At 43.1% G+C, this 27,492-nt stretch overlaps 1 protein-coding gene across 11 annotated transcripts in view; it reads right to left on the bottom strand.

Annotated features, from left to right (window-relative positions):
- The window catches only part of fbrsl1 (fibrosin-like 1), a 286,413-nt gene that overhangs the window by 97,565 nt on the left and 161,356 nt on the right, over positions 1–27,492 (bottom strand). For 8 of the 11 annotated variants that reach the window (XM_079351337.1, XM_079351327.1, XM_079351336.1 and 5 more), the window contains one exon: positions 3,697–3,726. The exons of the other annotated variants lie outside the window; for them this stretch is intronic. In XM_079351337.1, the coding sequence (XP_079207463.1) occupies positions 3,697–3,726 (30 nt within the window). The remainder of the gene's footprint in view (positions 1–3,696; positions 3,727–27,492) is intronic. 11 annotated transcript variants of the gene reach the window in all.

Raw genomic sequence — 27,492 nt, 5'->3', positions numbered from 1 at the left:
CTCTACCACTCTCTACAATGTGGTGATGGTTGTTTTAATGTCTCTTGCATCTCTGTTTGGCCTTGAATCACAATTTAAAAATGTAATGTTTGCACTACTGACCAATTGTAGAATAAATCATCCTCTATTGGATTTTTTAATCGCTATTCTTTTATTTATTTTCTCAACATAAAAACACTTTAATTAAAAAAAGTACCATATTGTTTCAGAAAAATTGGGCATTTTCTTTTAATTAACTCAAGTACTTACAAGATGTAAATTATTCAATCCATTAGCTATTTCAAATGAGTATGTTATTAATATATGTTTCCACACCAAAATTGAGATTTTACAGTGAGTAATGTCTTGCAGGATATCCGTGCAGTCTCTATCAGGAGACATGTTGCAGGGTGAGATTTGGACAGTGTTGTGAGCAGCCAAGCGGTGCAGACTGAGGACAGCAGCAGTAAATAACAGCCGCCCTGTGATTAGGCACAGAAGAGGTTAAACAGCGCTCGTTCACGCCGCCTTTGTCAAGGTGCTATGAATCACCTCCCTCGCTGAAGTGTGTGTCTCTGTGTGTGCGCGTAATGAAAGGACTACTGGGCATCTGTGGTGGGAGTGACAGTTGGATGGACAGAGGGCGGTCTGACTGACCCAGAGGGGAGGGGCCATTTATTAGTGTAATCAAGGAGCAGTTGTAGTGCAGCAGCAGAGATTTCAATGTATTGTGATTTGCACATTGAGGAATTCCCAACATTTCCTGAAATTATAGTATGAGGCATGTGGTTATATAGTGGTGAAAAGAAGGACTTAATATTGCAAGCAAACAAAATGAGAGGTAATGCTGTTCCCTCTGTATTTTGTCCACACCTCCCTCCCTCCCTCTCCCACTGTCTCCTGTTCTGTCTGCGTAGCTGATATTAATGGGACGTCCCTTGTTTGTAAATGTGCCAAGTTGTGTGCACCGCTGCGGGCTGTCTATTATAGCAGGCCTCTGGGGCAGCTTTTCCATATGGCGTCACATATGGCACTCAGCAGCATCAATTAATGTTGTTATAATACTGATTTTTATGAGCTCGGGTTTCACTCCTTTTCCTCCCGTCTCTCCTCCCCCCACCCCCATTCTCCCCCGACTGTTGCTGACTCTTTGATGCTTCAAACCGCCTCTCTAAGATTCCTCAAACCTTCGACTGCTTGGCTTCTGAACATTGGAGGCTTCGAAAAAAGGTTTTTTTCTTTTTTTTTTTAAGCCAGATTCTGAGTGCTTCAACCCTCTTTTCTGAACGCCGCTGAAAAATGTTGAACATGGCTTTGTTCTTACTGTAATGTATAAGACGGGTAAATCTAATGCGAATGTTTCAGGATCTTTGTATCTCCTCTGTAGCTGAGGCACTGTGATCATTGGAAAAATGAGAAAATAAAAATGAGAGGAGAAGAAAGCAATGATACAAACTAACAAATACATAAGATTGTGTCACATAATCGTAACCAGAAACAACAGATACAGCCCCGATTGTAGCTTAGGTCACATTAGCGCTAGCATCAGGGCTTATTAGCGTGATAAATTAAGCCTGTGTTTATGCCCAAAGAAACAAACAGATGGAAGTAAGAACAGAATCAGAGGGCACCTTTTGTTCCCTCATGCCTCTGGTGGTGGATCTGAAAGGAGGGTAGCAAGAACGTAGCAAAAAGCCCCGCTTAAAAAGGTCCCAGCCACACCAGCTTTGACAGCGGCGCCACAATTAGAGACAAGATCACTGGCGGTTCCCAGTGAGAAACATTTCACCAGCGCTCCTCAATGGAACTCTTCCGTTTGAGGAACACACTCAAAGCGGGTTTAAAAAACGTTTCGGATGGCTAATCACTCGCAGGATGAAAGACCCCGGCGTGTTCGTTTGTCTCAGCGTGGGGAGCTTCCCTTGCCGTTTCTCTGTCTCTGATTCTGATTGTTTTTGTTCGTTTCCTTTGCAGCAGGCAGGCGAGGCAGGCGAGCTGGCAGGCAGCGCCGTTTGAAGGTGCAGTCAGACCCGAGTGCAGGTCTGATGCTTTGTAGTGATATTTCCAGCAGCACAATCTCATTACTTTTTGACGTGGGAGATGCGTGCAGGGGCGGATTGTCATTTCATGCTGTCAAAAGTTCCATGAGGGAGTTGAGGAATGGAACTTCAATGACCTGCGCGCCTCTGGCTCATCAAGACGGAATATATTAAAGAGAATAACACAGATAACATCCAATGAACCAGGTCCTTAAAGATGCTTGTAAAGTTAATGTCCAGTCCCCAGGGGTGTGGAGGGAATCTCTCACCTCATCTAGAATCTTTGTAGATCTGTTTCACAGCGTCCTAAACCTGCCTCCATACATCCCCTGAACCTAATTAACCTACATACAGCGCCGCGTATACACTCAGGCAGCACATTCATATGTGCATGCAAGACAAACAGGTCTTTGTGCCTTTAGAGGAGAAGTCCTGAGGGTAGCATCCCACACCTCTCCAAGCTGGTGAGAGCTCCTGGACGTTTTCACATGGGACAACTATTGGCAGCTAGCTCCCTATAAAAAAAAAAAAAACTAAAAAAAACTGGTGGGCGTCCCTCAAACTTGGTTTCACACAGAGAGCTTTCAATACAGAGAAAACTTTGCTCTGTTTGAGAATCTGCCAGGCACTGATTGAAGCGCCTGGTTACTATGGGCACCCCGGCCTGTTGCTGGGGCGACTGTCCTAAAGTGCTTCCTGGGTAATTTTCGAGGTCACTGGTTTGTGCACGCCTATGCGCTGCAGATAGGCCCACCCTCATTCAGCGCCCAGCAGGAACTCTTTCATTAGAGCCAGTGAATGGCCTCATTCATCCCCTTCACCTCAATTGGTCACGCTGCGTCTCTGCAGAGGGCCGAGGACAAACTTTTCTCTCTTTCCACTCCCTGATCCTCCACGCACCACCCACCTTAGTCATGCTTCACTTTTGTTCAGGAGCATGTGCTGGCTGAAACTTCAGTGCTCATCTTTGGCAGCAAATTACCATGGCCCTCCAATTAGGAGGGACATAACGGACTACTGCCATAGTGGTGTCAGCCTATCTTGAGGAATGTTATAAAAAGGTTATACATGACACATTATTTACCAGATGAATCAAATCAGGATGAATATCAACATTATGTGAGCATTAGTAACTGGAATCATCATTCTATCTCATGTTCATAAAAAAAAAGGATGCTCATTTAGATCGAATGATATTTTTATGGTGCAGAATTGTGTATGGCTCTTTATGGCGTATCAGTTCATTAATCCTAGTTCCTTACTGCTATTTCTATCTCACTGTTGCACCAAAAACCCCAAGGAGCCGTTCAGCACAACTCAGAGCAATTTCATCTCTAAGTTGCCTCTCTCTTCACTGAATCGCTCCGCTAACTGCAGTGCTCAGCCATGCTAGTAGGTCCTCTACTTTCTGCCTTTTTTGGCCCTCAAGTGAGTCTCAGGTCTGGCCTAGTGAGAAGTGACTAATTGTCCTGAGTTGTTAGTGTGCCTGGAATGAGATCCACTTCAATTGCCAACAGGGTGCACAATAATTTTGTCCACCCCCCCCCCCCCACCTCTCTCTCTTTCTCCCACTCCTGCAGCAGATTTACCCCCTCTGCTTCTCAAGCTACTGAGCTGTAAAATTGAGTGGACGGCGGGCAGGATAAAGAATGAGACCTGGCATTGTGGACGCACTAACCTTGAGGAGGGCCACTGCTGCTGGCTGCACCTAAAGAGATGGAGACAGAACGTCAGCCATATTGGACTGAGAAAGGTTGAAATGAGGAAGGAGGAAAGACCAGAGGAAGAGAGACAGGTGGAGACCCTTGCTGAAGACACAACATGAAGGCTTAGCAGGCAAAATCTTAGTCACAAGGACGAACATGCACACTTGTACAAATAGATGACTGGTTGTCAACCACAGAAGCTACCATGTGATGTCTAGCCTGATCAGTTTCTCAGCTTCTGCAGAGCACATGTAACAGCATTAAGACCTTTAAAGTAAGATGAATCACACTGAATACTTAATATGTCGGACAAAATATACAGATATTTGCAAACACTAGGATAAAAATGACCCCGGTGCTTATTTTCATGCAGTTCTATGTACAATCATCCCCCTGAATTAAATCAACTCATATAGCTAGTCTAAGCAATCAGTTACCATGATTCAAAAACACACTAGTTGCGGTTAAGATGTGAACAAATGGTGCCTCGGTCGCTTACAGATGATATTAGTGCTCTGAGCCGCTCTCTCTCCACGAGAGATTAAGTAGGTTTGTACTCTCCCAGGCGGGCGGCGCTCCCCCCTCCAGGGGGCTGCGCTATCATTTGCAGGAAAATTACTTCAGTAATGAAGAATCCAGGCCCATAAATCCTTGTGGCCTCACCTTCCATCGCCTTCCAAGTCTCACTGAACAGCTAGTAAAAATTCCCTTTAAAAAATTCATAGTGCAATTTTGCTCAAATCCCTCCCAGCAAGCACAATTATGGAACTTTCATCTCAATTGATTTATGTCCTGGGCTAAGAGAAGGGGGGGAAGAGGGTGAGAGGAGGAGGAGGAGGAGGGGAAAAAAAACAAGTGGTAAATCATTGTTTTTAAAAGGGAAGGTGTAAGGCCTTTTGTCACACTCAGTATACGGTGTTGTTGTGAAAGGCGATGGAGAGGGGGACAGATAGAGGGAGGCGGAAGAGGGAAGGGGATGTCTGAGGGGTTTGAAAGCAGAAGTGAAATAGCAGAAAGAAGGAGGAGGGGAGGGGGACGGCGGGTGAAAGGAGCGGTATTCCACTTGATTAATAACACTAATCAAATTATACAGTGTTCCACTGTGCCCTGAAATCTGGGGCCATAATGTCCTCTAATGGCGAGGTTCATGGAGCTAAACTTCAGAGGGAAAACACGGTGCTGACTGCCGCATGCCTTAATGAAGGCAGTAAAACATCCATTTCCAGAAGCCATGAAATGAAAGGCAAGATTGTAGATGTGCACCCAGTGGCTCTCTCACTGCAAAAAAAAAAAAAAAAGAGGAAAGCTGTTAACACGAAAGACAGAGTCGGAGGAAGAGAAGGACAGAAAAATGGAAGACCTTAAGAAGAGAAATGAGCAGAGAACAGTACAAGTGAGGAGATTTAAAGGGCAAGAACACCAAGAGTAAGGAGATATAACAGGAAGATGAGGATGATGAAATAAGGAGAGAAAGACGGAATGGAAGACGCTCTCAGCGCTTTATATCAAGAGAAGTTCTCTCCTGGCATGAAGACAATCTGTGTTTGCTGATTATGGATGAGCCAGGCTGCTTTACTATGTCTGTTATACTTAGTGCTGCTGACAGTGGCCACAATTCATCTCTATTTAGTTGCTGATGCACCTAACCACAGCGTCCTCCCCCTCATCTATCTCAATACCACTCCATTAGAGTATTCCCTCTGTCCATCCAGGCATACTTTCTGTTGATCCACCTATTCATCCGTATTTCCAGTCCTTCATCCATCCATTTGTGCATTCCTAGCCCATCCATTGTCCTGGACATCCATCCTCCATCCGTTTATCCACCTGCAATTCCTCTCATTCTGCTCTGAAACATCTGACATACACAACAATAAAGCTCTGACCTTATCTGTCAGCTATTTGCTATACCTAAGAGGTAAGCTTTTGGTTTCTAGGCAGTATGCCAGTGGTAGTAGGACTTCTGTTGGCAGTGGTGTGCATGTAACACCGGCAGAAATCAAAGCAGACCATTAAAGATCATTATGGCTGTGGTTGTATCATTTAGTCCTGCAGAACACCAAAGTCTGCAGCACTCGAGCCAGCGCAACCAGAACCTCACATTTGAAGTTGGTTTGAGTGAAAGAATCACGGTTTGCATTTATTCTGCTTAATTGCACTTGCTACAAACAATCAAATCAGTCTTTGCATGTTAAGTAAAGCAAATGTTGTGTGCCGTCCTCGGGGCAAAATTCATTCTGTAGAGCACGGAACGAGAAACAACAAAGCCGAGAAAACACAGATTGCTATTGTTATTATTATCATAATTACACTTGTGCTTATCATGCAAGCCGCCTCAATCAGGATGAAATACAGTTTCATTTGATGAAGCTTCCTGTTTTGACTGGCTTGAGTTTGTGAACCACACACTTGGCTGACGTGCCAAAAACTCAATCAGGCGCAATTACATAGCCATCAGATAGAAATGTAATTGATTTGAAAGCTGACATGAGATATAACTACATTACAGGGGAGGCACAGTGGGGAGGCTCCTCGGGGACAGGGCCTACGGGGAGCTCATTATCGCCAAGCTTTGAATTATTGAGTGCTAAGGCAGTGACATTGAGAAATAGAGGCGGGTGATTGGCTGCTACAACTTGGCAAGTGTTTATCTCAACTTACAGCAACCTAAGACACATCTGAAGGAGTGATCTGGCCCTACATGAATATTGAAAGAGGAGAAGTTGTAATGGTTCATTATTGAAAGGGTTCAGGCCAAGGTACAGTCCACATCATGTTTGCAGGTGCACAGCTTGTTTTCATATTCAGTTAAAACAAGTGAAGATACAAATGGTCCAGCCTAAAGGCCTCTACTATAGAAATTATACCAATAATAACTTTGCTGTCTACATTATGTCGCGCCGTTGTGATTTAGTGACGTCTAACTGTTAGCTGCGGATACGCAAGAAAGATCAAACCCAAACTGCACTGAATCAAACCGGACCACTTGGAGGAAACAGGGCCGGAAATGAGATCACGTGCACTTAGCACTTGGGTTAGCATGGAGTTTGAATCTAATCATTTCGATTCACATTTAACTTTCAAAATAAAAGCTGGTTGGTTCACCAATGTAGTTTCCAAAATGTACTTCTCTAAACTAAAATCTACTAGGTAGCTTTTTTTCCTCTCCAGTTGTTGCTGAGGTTACTTGTTTCATATAGCTAAGCTAGCCTCAGCAATTCCCTTCACTTGTCTGTTTCACTTCTCTCTTTTTGAAGTAAAATACCACCACTTGCATTGTTTTTTTCAGTAGCTCCACTTCTTAGTTTTTCACATTCAAAGAGCTTAAATTAGATGGCCGCCTCCCTTGGGCTGGAGCTTGAAGAATCACATCTGCCTGACCCTGACCACCAGCCTGTGGGTGTTCCCTGAAGTGCTGAGGGGTGACTGTTGAGAGGATAAAGATATAAGTCACTGCAAAGGGGCCTCTGCGTCCCTGAGGAAACTGGTGACTGCCTACCTCTGGGAGAGCTCTGCCCCCTCTAGGCCTCTGCCACTGATCACTCTCTGTCTGCCTTTCTATCACTCTTCTCTCCCTCCTCACACATCCCTCCCGTGTGCTTTCTCACAAAAATGAGAACTCAATTAATTCATCCAAATTGAGGACAGAGGAGAGTGTGTCGGAGGAGGAGGTGAAGGAGGCCCAGAGAGAAACAGAGAACAGAGAGGAGAGGGAAGCCAGGCTGAGCTGCTTGTCGACCTGCAGCCTGGAGACGGCAAACAGAGCATTAGGTGACTGTGCATGTGCATTAAGCCTTTAGCCAAGTTAATCCTGTCTGCAGTTTAAACATGCCTGATGAACGAACGCCCCTTATTACAGAGGGGAATGCTGGGTAAATAGACAGGTCAAAGGGAGGCAGACGGGGGAGAGGAGAAAACAAATCCTGGAAAGGATGAAGGATGAAGACAGAGCAGAGATAATTAAAGGCGTGCTGACACTCCATGTCCTGCTTGTTGTTTATTTACACGGACGCTCAGAGGGTCACACAAGCTGGCCTTTAATTTGATTCCAAGGACGACTTTAATTGTCATTAAAACATTGTAGATGTTAAATGGCAGTCCAGGATGTTGCATTTCATCCCCTTAAAAATAACCCTTGAGTATTACTATTCCTGACAAAACACCTAAAGCGACCGTGGTGTGACCGCGGTGTGAAAATGATGCATGTTGGGAAAGTTTGACTTCAGTAAGAGGACTGCTAAAGATGCAAAGTGCAATAACACAGGCAACAAAGTCAAGGGAGTCGGTCACCCAGTTTAATGCTATATTAAGGTGCTACAAGCCTCCACACAGCTCAGCTAATTTTCTCATAGCCTTGCAGAAAAAAACTGGCAGAAAACCAGCTGTTAGCGGGGGCTGTCGCCAGGTTTGAGGTCAACAGCGCGCACACACACACACACACACACACACACACACACACACACAAACGCTAAATGTGATACGAGGTGGTAAGCTGCAGATTTCAAACAGCTACCTACTCATAAATAAAGGGAAGAGAAAATTACAACGCAACCATATTCTAATTAGGATTTTGCTTTGAGTAAACACTCATTTTCCTGGCGTGTCAGTGAGAATTGAACTAACAAATCAAATGAAATGACCCGTTTTTTACAGCAGGACTAGTTGGAAGCCGTGAGATGTTGTCTCCAGTGCGATGGTGTTATAAAAGTAAACACTTCTCTCAAGACGGAGTGTAAATCTTGCGCTATGTAGGAGTTTTTTTTTTATGCTCAGTTGTGACTGCAGTACATATATTAGAATGTTTTACCAGTCCCAGCACCAGGACAAGGCTAGTAAAACAGGCGAGCCAGGTAGTGCTAAATGTTTCATATGATAAATACCTTCCATGTTAGAAGTCAGAGGGGAGCGTGGCATTCCAAGAAAATCAGTCTGCCACTAGCACTTATAGTGATTGAATAGCCTGTAAACAGGAGCAGCAGACTTACTTGACACTCTCTGGGAGATACTAATGTAGTCATGTAGGGAAGGAGGGAGGTATGGTTGCTGAAGTTCATGAACTAAACAGGGAGTGCAGGAGGTTTAGAAATTACCCTGTCTATGCACTTGGCTTGGCCGGGTATCTAAACTGCAAAATAAAAGCACAAGACAGTCGAGCAAAGTACGTCAGGCCAGTCATAAGACACCTTCACTCAATGGCTGATAGTGTTCCTCGCATTAGTCCAAATTAAAGAACCATCTATCTTTTTTAATCTCATTTAAAAAAAAGATGTATGATGACACTTTCCCTTCTTTCAGCTTCCCCTCCACAAAACCCTGAGGAGATTACATTGTTCTCCGTACTTCTAAAAGGACCTTTTTCTTGTGTGCTAGCATCTATGTAATCTCCAGATTCATCTCAGTCATAGATTTTTTTTTTTTTCCAGATCCATGTCTAATCAGGACAGTGAGAAGACTGCAACTAGTCTTGTTGATGTTGCAGGTCAAATTAAAGGCAATACAAGTATGGAAATGAATTTAGCACACAATTAAGCGTTGCAGCCAAAGGCAAATCGTTGTTTCTTCACCACACATACGCTAACACTGATACAGTGTTGAGCCTAACAACCTCAAAGAGGATAGTTTGTTCAGTGGCCTTAGTTTGGGTTGAATGAGCAGAGGGACAAAGCGTTTTACTGCAAACTTAACATGTTTGTTGTTCTGTTAAAAACATAAACTTGTCTTCTAGAGTCCTGACGACAAAATGAGTGACAGTGAAACAACCACGCGTGAGATGTTCTTTAAAACTGCTTTCAATTTCTAATGTCAGCTCTCCGGGGAGAAACAGATATTTTTTGAGTGTTTATTTCTACAGCGCTCACACAGGAAGGAGGAGAGAGTTCAAACTCTGCAGCTACAGCAGTTTCGTTAGTGGTGAGCCGTTGTAGAAATGTGAGAAAAACCACAACCTATGTGCCTATTGTGCAAACATGACAAACCACAAAGGATGCTGTGAGTCGCTAAAAGAGCAAAATATCTCAACAAGGGCTGAAGCCACAACCCAACACAAACTGAAAGTTAGTCCTGTGAAGAAGAAAAGCACAAGTTCAGTTTCGAACACTGCTGGAGAAGCTTCTGCGAAAGCCACTAATTCAGCAAGTTTCGTCGATGAAGATCTAGTATGGTTAACTAAAGCTCAGAGAGATTGACTAAAGTTGATGAAGTCCCCCCAGGAGCCAGAATGCCAAACAACAAAGTTCATTGCAATGGCGCCCCCTTGTTAACGTACATGAATAAACCATCAAAAGTGGAACATTTTAAAAAATCAATGATACCTGCGATTCATTAAAAGGGTTATTCATTAGGGTACTAATACCAACTTATCTGAACCCCTAATTAATAATAAATATGATGACTGACATTCATGACCTATACATAACCTTGGCATGCCTTCACATCGCCCAATAAACAGGATGGGACTGGTCAAATACGGATCCATTACAACGGAGAAGTGAAGTTAAATAGTAAGAACAGAATATTTCATTTTCTTTAATAGCTTTAACTGTTTGTAATTTTGTGAATAACTATACACAAAGCTTTAACGCAGGTGAACTACCCTCTGTAAATAGTTTTTTTTTTAGTTGATTAAATACAAGAAGCCCAGCACTCCCCAACACTGCTGCTCGATGATACCAGTCTTCCCAACACAGTGGATAACCTTCATGGGAGATTGGTTAAAAGGTGTTACTAAAGAAGGCATGAAAGGTCACTGAATGATACTAATCTTAAAGATGTTATGATGTTAACTTCAGTCATGAGATCCACCAAGCTGAGAACGTGTTCTGGAAGCACTGAAATTTGTTCACCCATGTCATTATTTCTTGCTGAAACAATTTTGGTATAACAATTTTTTTTTTTTTAAAAAGTAGCTTTTATTAAGCAAAACAAAATCCTAAAAACGTCTGGAAGCTATTACACATCATGGGTATAACAAGAGAGCTCTTAACCCCTCACACAGAAACACAGCTGAATCCCAGACACCTGCGTCACTTCTCCTCTGACCTGAACATGAAGCCAAGACAAGAAACACAATGCGACCATTTGGTTTTGTTTGTCTTCCTGGGGCCGTCTTGGCTCTCGGAAACCCTACCCTGGCATTCGCTCTAATCCCCTGAGAGTGAAACGCTGGGGCCAGCGGCATACAGATAAGCACCAGGTGATTGCATATCTGTGACGGACCACCGTGGAAGCCTGCAAATATGGTCCTGGCTTCTCTCCTAATTTGATGGCCTCTCTCCTGTCCTGCACTTGGTCTCAGAGGTAGCTCCTGTATCAACTTACATCAAGCCCCTTACCTTCAAATAACAAGAGCTGAAACTGATTCAATTGAGCAGAATTGCACACAGTTCATTGGTTTTTGGCTGGAGCTGGCGGAGTAGACAGAACAGTGTGCGTAGACTGGGAGTATCAGTTGACCCAGGCTAATTATTCATACGGTCTTGTTGTGATGGCTGCTGCTCCCTTAAGGTCAGACAGCAGCAGCGAAGGGGAAAACAAAAACATCTCCTACTAAAACAGAGTTGACACAGCCAGGGTTTCTACAGGAAACTATGAAAGAAAATCTGATGCTTTATAGGAAAAAAAAAAAAAAAAAAAAAAAAATTCACAAAGTGAGCTCTCTCTGTGTGCTGCGATAAGTGGATAACAGTGTGACAGCTATACATTCCCTACTGGAGGCTGTGTTTGATGCAATGGAGGATATGATTTGAGAAGAGGGCTCTTGCGAAACTGAAACCAGAATAGTACGGCTCCCGAAATAATAGCCCCCTCTGTGTCTTCACAACCACAGGCAGGCTTTAGCTTGAAATTTGTAATTACAGTCATTGTGATTTCGACAAATGGGCCTCCAATACGCTCTTCAACGGTGAAAATACAGGTTGCGTTACCCATGAGGAGTCTAAAAGCATTCTTTGAAAAAAAAAAAAAGGTTTTCCAGCAGCTCTTCGACAGAAGGTATTTAAAATGTCCCGATATATGCAAAAATATTCCAACACATTCAATCCGTGACTTTTACTGAGGCACAAACTCAATGACTCCTCGGAGGAACACTGGGAGAAAAACGAGTAACCTTTAAGCCCGGATGAGCGGCTTTCTCACCTCTATTTACAATCAAAATGAACAGCAGAAATGTGTCCCCACAAGAACACGCACACAGAGGCCACTTATGAGCAAGCACAATCGCGTGGCAATTAGCGGCTGGAGAGGAAGAATGCTAGATCGGTTACAGTTGTTGAATGTTAATTACAGCGTTTTACGGCGTTGAGGAGATAACGAGTCAGCGCCTGGTGACAGCAGCGACACGTCTTTTAACGAGAGCCGTGGAAATTTATGAAACTTGAGATCAGGGACAATGAGGCGTTACTGGCTTGTCAGATGCTCTCCTGCTCACCCTCGCTTTGTCCTAATGAAGGCAGACACTTGTTTCTTTCTCTCCTCGGCTCATTCAGGGGCTGTTAGCATGAAATGATTATTGTTCATCGAGAAAAAGGTAAAATCATCAGATTGGGATTCTGTCCTCGTCCACTCTAAATACCTCATCATCCCACATCAGCCTTTTCTTCTTTGTGCAGCTTGTGCTAAGGGTAAAAGATAGTGGAAGAAAAAAGAGAAAAAAAAACCAGTGGACACATAAAGGCCAAAGATAAACACAGGGTCATATTACAGTTAATTCCCTGTCTGAAGCAGGAACCACAGCCAGTAGCCAGACAAATGTGAGTGACCATTCAGTTCTCTCTATCTAAATAGCGAGGGATCAAGAGCTTGGTGAAATCCAGGGGGGTTAACATAGTCATGTTGTGAAGGCCGGTTTGGAATTTAGGTTAATGGAATCATTGATAGGGCTCAGCTCTAATGCCAGGAACGCTTAAGAGAATCCATACCTCATGATTTAGACAAATCCTGGAACACTCTTCAAAGTTTCCCCCTGCTGACCCTGGCAAGACTTTTATAAAACAGACTCGAGAGAAGTCTGGGGATTTCTCTGAATCCACACAGTCACTGCTAACCACAATCCCAGAGGCTGTATCAGCGGCTTAAATGCTTTTATAGAATATTACATCAGTTGTGCTTGCGAAAATGTCAGCCCCAATGGAAATATTAGCCTAATAGACGAATAAAGAAGGCCTGTTTTCTTTTCTCTTTTTATTCTTGGCAAATAATGAGAAGCATTTACGGTGCACTGCAGCTCATGTCGAGACTTGGAGCTGGCAAAAATATAACTCCATCGCTCTGCGTTCACTTGGCCTAGCTAAGAAAAAAAAGTGATTTATATCTGCATCAAAGTATCTCGACTTACCACTAATGAAGCCATATTACAAATTACAAGATTGTTTGTAAGAATGTAAATTAACTCCAAGTCCCCACAGAGAAGCTGCTGACCTACTAGAAATACTTGTGGTGGGAAAAATCAGTCATCTATGTGGGTTGCAGCCTACATGAATAATAGTGACTAGAGAGAGAGAGAGAGAGAGAGAGAGAGAGAGAGAGAGAGAGAGAGAGAGAGAGAGAGCAAGGAAAGATCTTTTAAAACCACAGAAGACGAGGCGCCTCGGATGGTGTTCAGATGTCAATAAAAACAGGTGTTAACCAGCTTAGCTAAGATGTTAAGAGCTTGGATAATCCTAGCCTGGATCCAAGAGGGATCCGGCTCTGGAATACTAATGCTGAGGATGCACCGTTAAATCACACAGAGTTGATTAGGAGGTTTGGTTTGAGTGGAACCGCGGCTACAGGCTGTCAGAGCTCAATTTGCATTTGCTGGCAATTACAAAGGATGGAAGAAGAAGGGACGTTCATGTGCAAAGAATACTTGGTTCTGAGAAGCGTCAGCCAGGTATGTAATGAGCAAGCTTACCTTGAAAAAAAAATAAACCTGCTACATATTTTATCCAAAGAGCAAAACGCGCATCCTCTTACACATCGGAGATTTAGGAAGAACTTACCTGCAGAGAAATAAAAAAGTTTGGCTTTATTTCACTGCACCTCCAAATACTAATATGCTGTTGTTATGATTAGCTGTCAGCATTCAAAAACCTTTCCTCTACATAATCTAAGACTCTGGGGGGGGGGCATCAAGTTGTTCCTGCAAAAGCTGTCTTAACAAATACACAAACAATTTAGAACAGATGTTCAATTGTGCCTTAAGTGTAAAATCCCAATCCCAACTAAATATGGAAAAAAACTCCAAGAAAAGAAAAAGAAACATGGTCTTGTTTTGCAAATACACTTTCATAGTAAACAAACATACATCGTCTCTGCAGGAAACCACTCCCATGTTGTGAAAAGCTCGTCAATCTCTAAAAGCTCTTTGGCTGAAACGTAAATAAATGCATCACTCGTGTTTCACATAATCGACTTTTTGGGCGTCACCTCGTCTGCTCCATGCATTCATACGTTATCTTACATGCCACCCTATAATCACATCAGCATCTGGTGTCGGGGTGGCTTGCGGTTTAGGGTGTTCTCATTTGTAAACACCACCTGCCAGTTCTCACTCCTCTCCACTCACCGGGTGACATTAGTGCAAGCGTGAAATGTGATTTGGCGTCGAGCAAACCTTTGCACCAAGCACATCTGAGTCTGCCCACCTGGAAAGAAGCGTGAAATATCTCCGGTCACCCGAGTCAGACAGAGTTTTCATGCATAAGACAAGGCGGCTGCAAGACCGTCCTGCAGGATAAACCGTGTTTAATCCAGCTGATGTTTCCTGAGTGTTTATCCTTTCCCTTTACTTTAGTTAACTTCCACTTCCTTTCATACTGGTGACACACTCTATACAGTTACAGCGCTACATGGGCTAAAACAAGATGTTAGGCTTTTCCTTTTGCAGTTCGGATATAATGAAAAATGTACAATACCTATTAACTAGTGGTGCAAAGGATCACAGATCTCTCGGTTCGGATTCAATCATAGATTTTATCGGATCTGTTTTTCAGATCTGCAAATAAAAGAAGAAAGATAATTATCATATTACTTTTATACTCCTCAGCTAGCTATGATTCAACAGCAGTACATTGACACCATGATGACACGTTTGTCTATCAATCTGCAGGTCACGTGGGGGTGATCTGAATGAATCAGCTGTGATGCGTTTCTCCACTTCTCTTACCACAAACTCTGGGCCTCTATGTGTCCAAGGATCTTTTTTTTAAACCTACTATAGATCCTCATGCCTGCATTTTCCCCTGCTGACCACTTTAGTTTCTCCGCACAAAGCTGTTCCCAGTCGCTTGTTAATCACACACATACAGCTATTGACGCAAAGCCTTAAAGCGCCTCACAATCCAGGAAGATCAATCATTAGACGATTTATGCTCGTTGGTCAGGTCTAGTTAATAGGACGGCGCTTCACGCCTTCTACATGATCACACATAATGCAATCAGATTTCCATTGACAGAGTGCCTCAGCTATGATTAGATTTCCCTGTGGAGGTAGAAGAAGACATATATATATAATCTCTGCTCGGCTCTCTACACCTGCCATACAGCGGGAGAACTTATGTGCTGTGTGCCAAATCCAAAGTAACATGGAAGAACTGACACGTCACCTATAAATTGCCCAGTATCTTTCCTTTTGATGAATGTCAACAAAGCAGTTAGCAGGGAGGAAATGAGAAAAAGAGAGAGAGGACAGGAGTAGAGAGAGAGAGAGAGAGCGGGAGGAGTGAGGGGAACACACAATTATAAAAGCTTCATTTCTTCGGAGAACCATAAAGTCTCGTCCCAGAAGGGCAGCTGAGCACAAATCAATTTCTTTCAGTCGATTACAAGCACTGAGGTTCTAACCTTCATTTGTGAGTCTAATACTCCAACAGTTATGTAGAACACATACCAATTAAGCAATTCTGCAGGAATAAGAGGGCCGTGAACTGACGCGATTATGGAGGCCGGGCCCCTGGGGAGGTCGGGTTATCGGCTCAGGAGCAGGGAAGACGAAGGGAGCGGGCCAGGGGAGAAAGGGGGAGAGAGATGGCAGAGGCAGAAGAGAGATGGAAGCCAAGGAAAAAGTCATTTATTAAGTCTAATACTCTGTGAAATGTTCCCATGGTAATAAGGCGGGGAGATTGCGTTAATATCAGGGAGCCATGCAGAAAAGGTCACTCGATATCTGCACCGCCCACCGGGGTCGCGCTGATGGGAGCTGCTCAAACACATCTGATAATGCTCTCTGTGTCGTCGCTCGGCGCCTGAGGTCGAGAGGGATGGGAGCTCCTGGAAAAAAAAAAAAAAAAAAGATGCTATTTGTGGAAATTGCACTGACGCACCGCTGTGCTCTGACACAATTCTCACTGCTGGCTCTTAATGTGCAGACAGCTGCGGGACGAATGAATGGAATAAGCATGATGACACCCAGTCAAAGATTATCTGGCGTGAACGTATAGCTGTGCGCCGCATTATGCCTTTCACTAAATTCTGATTCTGCGATCATTCATCTTCACAATGACATGAATTCACAGGAAAGGCAGGCAGATTTTCAATATCTGTTTGCACACAGGCTCATGAAAGGAAGCGCATTGGAGGCACTCGCCGTCTTTCTATTGTCACAAGCTAAATCTGATGCCATTTTCCCCTTGATTTAAAGTGCCTGCGTGCATCTCTCCAGATATGTGCAGATCAACACATTGTCATTCACTGCCAAGGCGCACCTTAACCACCGCCCTCGCTTGCCAGAAGATTTATGGTAATTGATAGCATGTGATAGGATGCAGCCCATAAACCCATGTGAGGTATGTGTTTCTATGGTAACCCTTTCCCTCTATTCGCTAGCCCTATGCGCCTTGGTGTTTTACTTTTCTCCCTGCATTGTAGGCACTGTCTATTTGGATGCCGGTGGTAGGAATGAGATGCAGATTTGTGGCAAAGCACAGACACAGATGTTTCCTCATTGCCTTTTAATCTTCTATTCCCTGAGCGCCTGGCGAGAAACACTCCCCCTTTAGAATGGTAATTGGACGAGATGAATAATAAACAAAACGAAAACAGACCGTTGTTTATAAGGAGCATTTTAACACTTTGGAATGATCATACTTCATGGTTATTATTAGCACAGAGACAAAGGCAAGCGTCGTGCCTTCTGGGAATAATAAAGGACCGAGCTTTAACTCGTCTAATCAGTAGGAGACCTATCAGGGTCTGGAGGAGGACGACAAAGCTTTCCTCATTAAGCAGAGCTGTTCACAGTCTATCGCTACATTTTCCTCTGCACTGATTTCCTCCTGCTCCCCAAAGTCTGCACTTACACAACACACCAGCTATGAAAAAAAAACAAAAAAAAAACAGAATTCATACCCTATCATTCCAACACTAAAACATGATATTTTATGTCTTCATCCCAATCTTCTCTTCTAATTATCTGGCATCCATGTGTGTACCATATGCACAATAAAAAAACCCCACTAAACACAAAGTGCAGCTTGGTCTATTCATTGCTGGTAAATGTAAGATAATGATTTCATTAAGTGCTGCCTGGCTCGATGTCATATGGCGAACACTTTTCCTCCGTCTCCCATCTTGCCAAACATCAACCTCCGTATCAGTAGGTGCTCTGTGTGTTTGTTGACAGCACCGAGATGAATGTGGATATTTCGACACGGTGTGATATCAGAAAACTGGTTATTTGCATGAAAAGCCTGTCCCTCTTTCTCCCCGGAGAGCTTTATTACAGGAGGATATTTCAAACGCTATCAAATGTGCCAAACATTTACTTTGATAACTCCATCAGATGGCTCCCCGGGTTTAATGGCAGCAATCTGAGAGTGCTGCAGCACACGCCTAAAGCACAGACAATAATAGCGAGGAGAAATACGAGGAAGGGATGAATAAAATCTCTTTAAAAAGTTCATAAATAATGCACCTTGCGCACTAGAGAGTTGTTGCCGATTTAACTATGCATGCCTCTTCCTGGTTTCCATGCTGGCGAAGACACAAACACAGCATGTATTGTGGGTCAACATGACAGCACAGGAGGAGGACAACCCAGGGTTCCATCAATCCTCAGCCTTGGCTTCCCACCCACGTGGAGCAACCCCTCCCCGCGGCAAAAAAAAAAATCTCCAGCCACGGCATGACTGCTCCACCTTCTGTATTCCCTCCGCGTGCAGAAACACAGAAATGACAAAAGGGAAATCTAGCGTATGACCAACCGCGTGCCAAAATGAGAGAGAAGATTTGGGAAAATGGGAGAAAAACAAAGTGCAGGACTAATTATCCAATTAATGTGCAATTAAGCCCATGCGGCCTAATGGTCTGTGTTGGATTTGGTAATAGCTCTACCAGACTGAGGAGCCGATTAAACTCACTGTAGGCTGTTGTCGGAGCAGACAGACTAAAAAGCTGTCTAAATGAAAGAGCTAGCCTGATAGTCGGATGTTACAATTACGATACAGCAGCTGTCTAGATGCAAACTTAAAAAAAAACAAACAACATATATTGTATCCTGATGCATGCATACTGCCTAAAAAACCTCCAACACCCCCCGACAGAAAATCCAACAAAGCATTTCATTAAGATTTTCATTATCTGCCACAGCAGAGTTTGCTAATAAATGCTAATGATATTCAAGCTAATATTTAATCACACAATTTCTCCAGTCAACTCAGTTTGAGGAAATACTAATTCTAATGAACACATTCACAGTTCAGTTTATGAACTTCAGCAGCAGCGGCAGCAAATGAGAGGAAACGTGGAGGATGTTTAAAAATGCTTTTTCAACTCTGAACATTATTTGCTTTGACTAATTTCCAACCCTAATGAGATCGTCTTGGAGGGATATTTAGGTGCAATTAATAATGCACATAGAATAATTACAAGCATAAATATTAATCATCTTGTGTTTTAGTCTAGCATAGGGTGCAGGGAGAACACATGAACCTGACTGAGTCAGAGCACGGGATTGTACGTTTATTTGTAGAAAGCTGCAGCTGTGTAATACACAAACCACTTATACATGTGGAAATATTCATTTTTTTCTGGATTTTTCTGTAAAAATGAGCACTGATATGTTCTGTATATTCAATCACTGTCAATACCAATCACAGCCCCTATTAAAAGTTGAATCCTATACACCAGTTTTCCTTAAAATATTTCTGGGATTTAAAACTCTGTGCATTTCTCCCTCCAATGAAAGAAAAAAAAGAAAAGAAAAAGTGACCTCACTGGACATTTATGCCGTTTATTTCTTTTGCCAAGAATTGCCAAATTTACAGCTTCAGCAAGGAACACATGATACATTTGTTATGTTTGTTAGATCCCGCCTGATAATTCATTTAGCAAGTGTTTGGTGCAAATGAATTCAAATCCCATCTCTCGCCACATAATTTGGCCTGAACAACCATTTTTTTAAGCATAACACAAAGTATATACTGAGCTGTATGATTGACATCCCTGAAGTCTACCCTGAATTTGGTCGTTTCAGTAAACATTATTTGGTAATTTGGGACTAAGTGCTTTTGAGAATGTTGTTTTTCGGTATTGGAAATACAATGTGATGTTTGTTTATGCTGATGTTGTTTGGAGACATGAAGAAGGGGCCAAGCGGTTGTGTCGGGCACCTCATGTGCAGAGGCTGTGGTCCTCGCCGCAGTGGCCCTCAGCTGTCCTCTCTACAAAAAACAAACATGAAGAAGACTGCCCTACGTCTTGCAAGAATCCTTAACAAATTATAAACACTTCTATGGCTGCCACGTTCACGTCCTTTAGCAAAGCCATCTGGAACATGAAATCAGCACCATGTCTCTCAAAGTCTGTCGTACATGTCTCAAAAACCGTCTGCTGTGTCAGGCCAATCACAAGAGAGAGGCTTCATGCATGCAGCTTTTCAACTGGTGTTAAGTGGCAGCAATTCTGGGCTTGACTTTTGATTGCTTTTTGGTTCAACCAAAGTAACACTGCTCAATGCCATCCTGATACATCCTACATGATCTCTTTAGTTAAGATTACCCCGGCTTTAACAGAATGCTAAGTATCCTCTGTGACTTCACGCTGAGACTGACTTCAAATAGCTGGTATGGGTTGTAACGCACTATGCTGCACTAAACAACATTTGTTCTATTTTAAAACTAATTTGATGTTTGAACTGAACATAATTGGGAGAGTTCTTCCACAAAGGTGGAACAGAGGTAGTTCTGTTGAACATCCCGTCACTGTTAAGTCAGGGCTGACATACCAACAAACAACCATACTGAGATAACTTCTTATGTTTTTAAATCCTTTAATCAAACACATTACTTCAGTGAAGAGTTTTATGTATTGGCTGTCAACTTGGCAAACTTCTACATGGAGCCTAAATGTTGGCCATCACTCGATCACAAGAGAAACAGATACGAGCAGGAATCTGAACAACACCATGTAAACTCCCTTTGCCCCTCAGTAATCAGCACAGAAGGTAAATACTGCCAGAGCAAACACTCACAACTTGAAATGTAAACACACTAGGGTATAATGCGTAGCCAAACTCAGATAAGAGACTCATATGAGGAAAACGTTACTCAACACACCTGGACCCATTATCAGCCTTCACATTTTTATGACTTGGGTTAGGGTTAGGGTTAGGACAACTGTGCAAATACACAGATCTCACATTTTGGTGAAACGTCTACCTCTTTACAAACTCTTGACTTTCTATGGTTAGACCTACATGACCCTGCTGGCTGACAGGTAGAACTGCATCCTCAGCCCAGGGAGGCTCGTGTCAACAGGGAAGAGAAGAGGTGGAGAGACAATCAGGGTCTGGGTTGAGATTTAATCCGGGGCCTGAGACAGAGTAATGGAGTGTCTGTGTCTGGGTGAGTGATGGATTGCGAGCCGGTGCTGTCCCCTGAGCCCAGCGGCCTCTGACTGCAGCCATTTGGAGTTGATCTCTATCTTGTTCACCTCAAACCGAGACATAAAATGGCAGTCATTTCTCTCCCTCTCTCTCACTTTTTTTCTCTTCCCCTCTCTCTCTCTCTCAGTCCCAGGTATGTAAACAATCAGACACACTCTGTCTCGCCATGTTTCATTGATTTCTTGTCTCGCTGCCTCTAATCAGCCCACCGCTGGTTTAATTATCTGTAACTTGTGGTATTTGGCCTGCTTGGATTACAGTCCCATGGGTCACGTCAACCTCCTGCATGGCCTTTAATCTTTTAGATGCATTTAACCAAATACCTAAGTGGTCTTTTATCCAAAATACACTGCAGTCCACTAATTGGAGATGTCAAATTAGAGTGAGTTAATGGTGCGTTTGAGAGCCCCAAAAGGAGGAAACCAAAGCAAAATAAGCAAGTCACGACCATTCTGACTGACAGATTTCTCGTAATAATGTTCCCTGAGGTTAAAAGGGAGCTGCCTGACTTAACTGTGCTCTGGTGGAGCAGGGCCAGACCAATAAAGGTGACTGGGTCACATAGTGCCCCGCAAAAGCCCACAGCTTGTGTTAGTTATCAGACTGTTTTAAATACCTCTCTCAATGTGAATCCAATTACCGGCAGCCTTTGTTTGTTCAGACAAAAGCAGCTCCGTTCAAGGCCTGTCTCTCTCTGATTTTAATCAATTCTCTGGGGATGTGTGTGTGTGCGGGAGATACATATCAGGACTTGCCATAACGTCAGCGGATGATGTGTGTGTGTGTGTGTGTGTGTGTGTGTGTGTGTGTTTGTGAGTGTCGGTGGCTTGTGCACAGGCTTGTATGGGAGGATGTCAAATAGTGATGAAGACTGTCTCAGAATGAGAAAGCATAAAAAACTTTTTTTTATAACAGTGTTCATCTCAAAGGATATCCAAACTCCTTAACTTTTTAATTCCTCAAAAGCTGAAGTTTTTTCTCGTTATTTCTGCAACTCGGAGTTCTAGTTAGGAGCCAGCCACAGAGGGAAAGTCTGCAGCAGACAACTATTTATTTTAGATAATTATGATGGATCATAAGGTCTTCATATTTCCAACGTCTGTTTCCCGTTCCTATAGGGGTTAGCGTGCTACTTGACTACCTGGCAGATGCTCTCATATGGCGGAGTATTAATACAGCAGGGGACAATCCACCTGTTCTATTTGCTAGCAGCTAGCACCTCGATGGAAGATAGCGGACTCCACATTAACATTCACAGGAAAATCTAAAGGAGGCAATGAAATAAAATAGAGTCAGAAGGTCGGACTCATTTCATTCCATTTCCTTTTAGTGAAACAATTTGCAAGAAAAGAGAACTCCCCCAACCCCCTTTTTAACAATGCACATTCATTTTTTGTTGTTGGTGTTGTTCCAAGGGAGCCGTGTCAACCCTAATGAATTCCAAAATGTTAAGATTTGCATTTCAATTTGGTAACCTCCCTCTCAAAGGCGATAAAGTCCCCTGCTCCTACCCGGGCTCTAAATCACATTAAGCATACAGCTATCTTTTGTAAGGCCCTGCAACAATGTCACTGTGGTTCTCTGCCTCTCCATCATTATGCCTGCTGCTTTTTGTTGGCCTGTTCACAAGCCAAATAAATAGCTGCACAAAACATCTGGAGCCACAAAAGAGACCTTAAGTGGGGCTCTTAAAAAGAACCGCCAAGGCTGGCTGAGTCTGGGTTTTAACTGTTGTTGTCGAGCCTGAACCGACTAAACTTCAGAGGAAACTTTCTGTGTAGCTTCTTCTTTGTTTCACCTTGGAAAAAAAAAATTAAAAAAGGTCTGAGAGAGGCTACATTTTTTTTAAAGATTTATTTTGGGGCCTTAATCGCTTTAATTTGTTGGGACAGTGGCTAAAGTAGGGAATCAGGGAGAGAGGGTGGAGAATGACATGTGGGAAGGGAGCCACAGGTGGGACTCGAAACTGGGCTGCCGCTTGGATGACTATTGCTTCCTAAATGAGAGGCAACCTAACTGCAAGGCTCCACTTATACATGTCATTTTACCAAAAACAGTGCATACTTGAACTGTTTAAAAAGCGTCTAAAGAGGGCTGTGTTTGTCTTTATTCTCACTACACTCCATCATGTCACACAGTGGATATTATTTACGAAATCTGAAGGGTGTTTGACGACTATGTAGACACACCTTTGGCATACTAAGAGCAGCTATCACCAGGGAAATGTACACAAATTGTTGGACAGTTATTTACCTCTACTTGACAATCCTCCATTTTTCAACTCGCTTACAATTTGCAACTCTGAGCTCCAAACGTTGAGTTTTTACATTCTTTCCAGGACTCCAAAACAATGTCAGCATAAACCGTGCACAACCATTAAACTCACGTCTTTAGTCGGTGGTTTCAGGTCATTGATTTAGTGGCGTTTTAGTGCCACTGGTTCTGACTACTTTCAGTTTGAGCATTGAAATCTAATCCTGATGCCGTCTGTGAGCTTAATGGTGCGTGGCCCATTCAGCCTCTTCGTCCTAGAGGTCAAGCGCACTTTATGAGGTCACCTTCCACAGATTTACAACCTAAATTTCCGAGGACAGAGGCCGTTACTTAATGCATCCAAACAGTCAGCTCAGTGAGGAAAAAAAAAGTGTTCTTGCTTTTTGGTGGAATTGTGACCTGGAAATCTCTCTGGGACTCGAGCCAATGCGGAGGCAGAGAGGAATATGGGTTGTGTAAACACGCCGTCAGCTCCAAGGGCACGCAGCACAATAACTTATGGAATGTCTTGCATCTCCATCTACACAGGAGGATAAGTCATGTTGAGAGGAGGTGCTGGTGTAATTTGTTATGGGTGCGCTGCTTGCGTAAGATGTGCTTCACATGGAAGATTTAGTAAAACCAGCAGAGATGGAGCAAGAAAAACACGTCATCCAGTAGACTGAAACGTGTTGTTGGTCATGCTTCACGTCTTTCTCTGAAGCCTGACTGATTTAAAGCTCTGAATTAGGACAACAAAGGCAATCTGTAGTAGATCATCAGAGAGCAAAGCTGCTAAATGTCTTCCCCCTTTTATCTGCACAATATCAGATGAGTGGGAAGCAGAAAACAAGACTCACAGTTAAGTTAAACCCCTCTACAAAAGCCTGACTCTAATAGGCTGTTTGCGTAGGAGTGCGAGATGTTTTCAACCCTGACCCTCCATGCCTCATTTTCACATCTCTCAGATGCAGCAGTCTGAAGTGAAAACAACTTGCAGTCACTTTAGCTCTGCGTTTGTGCTGAAAGCCCCATGGAATAGAGTCTTAACAGAACAGAAGAACGCAATAACGCTTTAACAAGCCTTTAGGAAAACGGTCAAAGTTCAACTACGTATATGCACCGGGGCAGTCAGATCTTTCTGGAAGGATTTCATAACATCTTCTTCAGTATGAGAAGACCTTTTCGCTGCCTAATTTCTCCCGCTCTCACATTCTTTTCACGGCAGAAATGCACAAATGAAGAAGAAAAACACCATAAAGTACAGATCACACTGCGGAAAGGAACACGCTCTGCATGAGGCAGAGACATCATCTTTTATGTCCAAAACAAAAGGTCAAAGTCTCAGGCAACCCACGTTTAGACCCGACAGCTAATCGCCTCACTTCCCCAACCCATCGGAGAGAATTACAGTGGCTTTTAAGAGTGCATAATGAATGCCATAAAGCTGGCCTATAAAGCCGGCCAGCCTCTAGCAGTGAGTGGGAGCAGGTCTGAGCACAGAGATCTGACTCTGCACACCCTCATGTACAGGGCGACTGCTGATGGGTTTTTTGCAAGAGGGAAGGGGCGGGGCAGCTACCACATCATTAATGAGTGCTAATATTTCAAAGGAGGACACAGGGCCCGAGCACTGACCGTTATATTAAAAAATCAAATGGTGTGACCTTGTTAAGATGGATGCATGGTTGCTCCGTCCCCTTGGTGCAGCTGAGCTGCAGACGGTGCGTCGCATTAAAGGTGGCTCTCTGCTTTTTAAAGCACCAGCTACAGCCGCAGATATACGGGGTGCACCGGGAGCATTACGAGTGGCATTTAATTAAAGAAAAGTAAGCTGTGGGATTTTATAGACTGGCCGGGGATTGCTTGATCTGGTAAGTAAGTGGAAATGAAGGATGCTTGAAAGGCGGTATAAATCTAACACAGTGCTAACTTAACCTTCCCATCATTGTAAAAGTCAGGGCGAGGACACTTTAAGCCCTGTCTGCTGGAGAGAATATTATCTCATTCAGCTTCTTTCTGCTTCAAATGAGGTCATAGAACAATAAAATGAAAATGTAGGGACCCAGCAATGCATACAGTAAATTAGACGATGAGCAAATGGCTAATCGTTTAACAATATCATAAACCTGATTGAAAAGGTTGATGATAACTCAGTGATTGTTTGTTACTTACAGATTTACAATAAATTAAAGATAATAAGGTAACAATTCAAAGACATATTTAGGTTCTGATCCACCCAAATCCACCTCAGTTCTCGCTGGTCCAGATGATGCCAGTGATTCATAGGCTGGTAATAAGCCACAGATGACAATGATGAATGTGCTTAAGTAACACTTCTGTAGGCTGCCTTGTTAGGTAACATCGAAGAAACCTGACAAAGCTCTCACTTTGCAGAAAACCCTTAATTACTTTGGGACCCTTTGTGAACAGACCACAACAGACATCCAGCTGTGACGATGCTTTTTCAGTAGGAGGATGCAAGGAGTTAAGGGAAGGATGTTGTTTAAACTAGCACTGACCGTGCACGGTGCAGGACAAAAAGCAACAAGATAAATAGCCCAAGGACATTTTTTCTTTTTCTTTTTTTTTTAAGCTCCCGAGAGTCAGAGAAGCCATTTTTCTCAGGGATAATCAAAGATAGGCCAGGTCAAAGGATGGGAGACGAAGGAGAGAAACAACAAGGTGAAAATAAACTTTACTTTGTCTCAAAGCTAATCACAGAGAAAGAGAGAGAGTGAATGAGAAACAGGTAAAACCAAAAGTTACAGGTACAACGAGACATTAGGGTTGTCAAATCTCTGATTTTAGCACAGCTGCACTTTTTACCTATAATTCTTTATCCAAAATCTTTAGATCAGTATCGACAGATACAAAGCATCTCTCTAGATACTAGTGTTATTAGAAAATAAAATGAACAGAACTGGGACGATACACTCTGGTGCTGAGTCTTTACTTTTCCGCTGCAAGGTCCAGGTGATCTGTTCCCACAAATTCACCTTCTCTGTGATCATCTGACAAGCATCTGTTTTCTGTTGGTAATGAATGCTGCCACGTCTCGTATAATGATTGGTTACCTGGAGAAGCAGCCTTTAGCACCTAGCTAAACAGCATGGGGTGAGATGTTTGGATAGCAGGGCCCTGAGCGGTTGATTCAACTCCAAAGAAACACTTTGAACGCTCTGAAAAAGACACTGGGTGCAGTGGTTGCCTTCCACACGCTGCTGATTTCACTCTTTTGTCATTTGGCACGGCTCTGCGATAAGACAAATGGACTTAGCGTGAGAGCTCACCACAGCTAGCAGGCTAACACTGATCAGTGATCACCTCAGCCTCTCTGCAAGAAACACATTCACTAAGCGGGAACACAAATACCCACAGTTCACTGCATAATACACGACAACACACTTTGTATGGACGGCGGTTGATGTTTTGAAGTCTTTCCATTAAAAACGTAATGAATATCGACAACAACATGGCAACAACTCGCACTAGGATGGAGCAAACAGATAGCTAGTTTCCCCATTAATATATCTTTCTTTATTTATAAGCCAGATCAGTCTGAGACGAATGAGGGATGACACAGAGTTAAAGCTTAATAATCTGAAAGACTCGGGGCTTTCAAAGAAACAAGGCACCCTTTGTCTGCTATTTTCTACTTTTCTCCTTTTTATCTTTATCTACGCTCAGCTCACATCAGCTGTTTTTCTGTAAACAAATTTAACGTTAACAAAAGGGCATGGAGCAGAGTAAAGTCCACTCCACCAATGCAAACCCAGACAGGATTGTGGTAAAACACCGTTCACTTATATTTGAAGCTATGGACAAAGAAGCAGCCTGCTCTAAACAGGGCTGAAATAGAAGGGTTTATAGGCATGATCAAAAAACAGGATCAGAGTTGATTTTTTTTTTAACAGAAAATTTTACGGACATGTTTTGCTCTGAGCTCTGAGACAAATATGTGACCTTTAAGATAAAATGCGATAAATTGTTAATATTTAGAGACACAGAGCCTGTTACCATAACTCTTGTCTTGATAGTTTAGCAAGTCTCTTTCAATGCCTCACTCAAGACTATATGGATATTTGACCTTTTACACAGACAGTGTTTAATCTTCTAGCTACAGAAGGTAAATATGATTGGAAACCTTTTCCTGGACAAGGAACGAGATATGACGTGTACTGGATTGCTTACTCATCCTTCATAGATAATCTGGCTTCACTGTTGGTTACACAGTAAAGTGCCATAAAAAACACACTTCCTCCTCTTTGAGGGCCCAACTCCTTGTTTGTCACATGACATCCTGTGCAAAGAGTGCGTCTGACTCTAAAATCAAAGAACTCCGGTCCATCCATATTCGCCCCCGCCGTCTCGCCTGTCGTGTCACCAAGGTCAACAACAGGAACTCCCCCCCCCCCCCCCCCCATGCAGGTTTATTTTCCTTTTCCTGCTTTGTTTAAATCCCAAATTACAGTTTCCTTGTGGGGACCCAGAATAGACGATTCATCTCATTCCCTAAATATTTGGACGACTGGTAATTGGCTTTTTGTGATATGAATTGATTTCCTTCCGAGTTAAGAATCAAATAATGGTTTCCATCTGTCTGTGCTGTGGTGCTGCTGTGTTTGTCTTGCTATGACATTGTGTGTGTGTGTGG

Source organism: Symphodus melops (assembly GCF_947650265.1).
Source record: "Symphodus melops genome assembly, chromosome: 1".
NCBI lineage: Eukaryota > Metazoa > Chordata > Actinopteri > Labriformes > Labridae > Symphodus > Symphodus melops.
The sequence above is the reverse complement of the archived record's forward strand: the minus strand, read 5'-3'. Positions and strand labels throughout refer to the sequence as shown.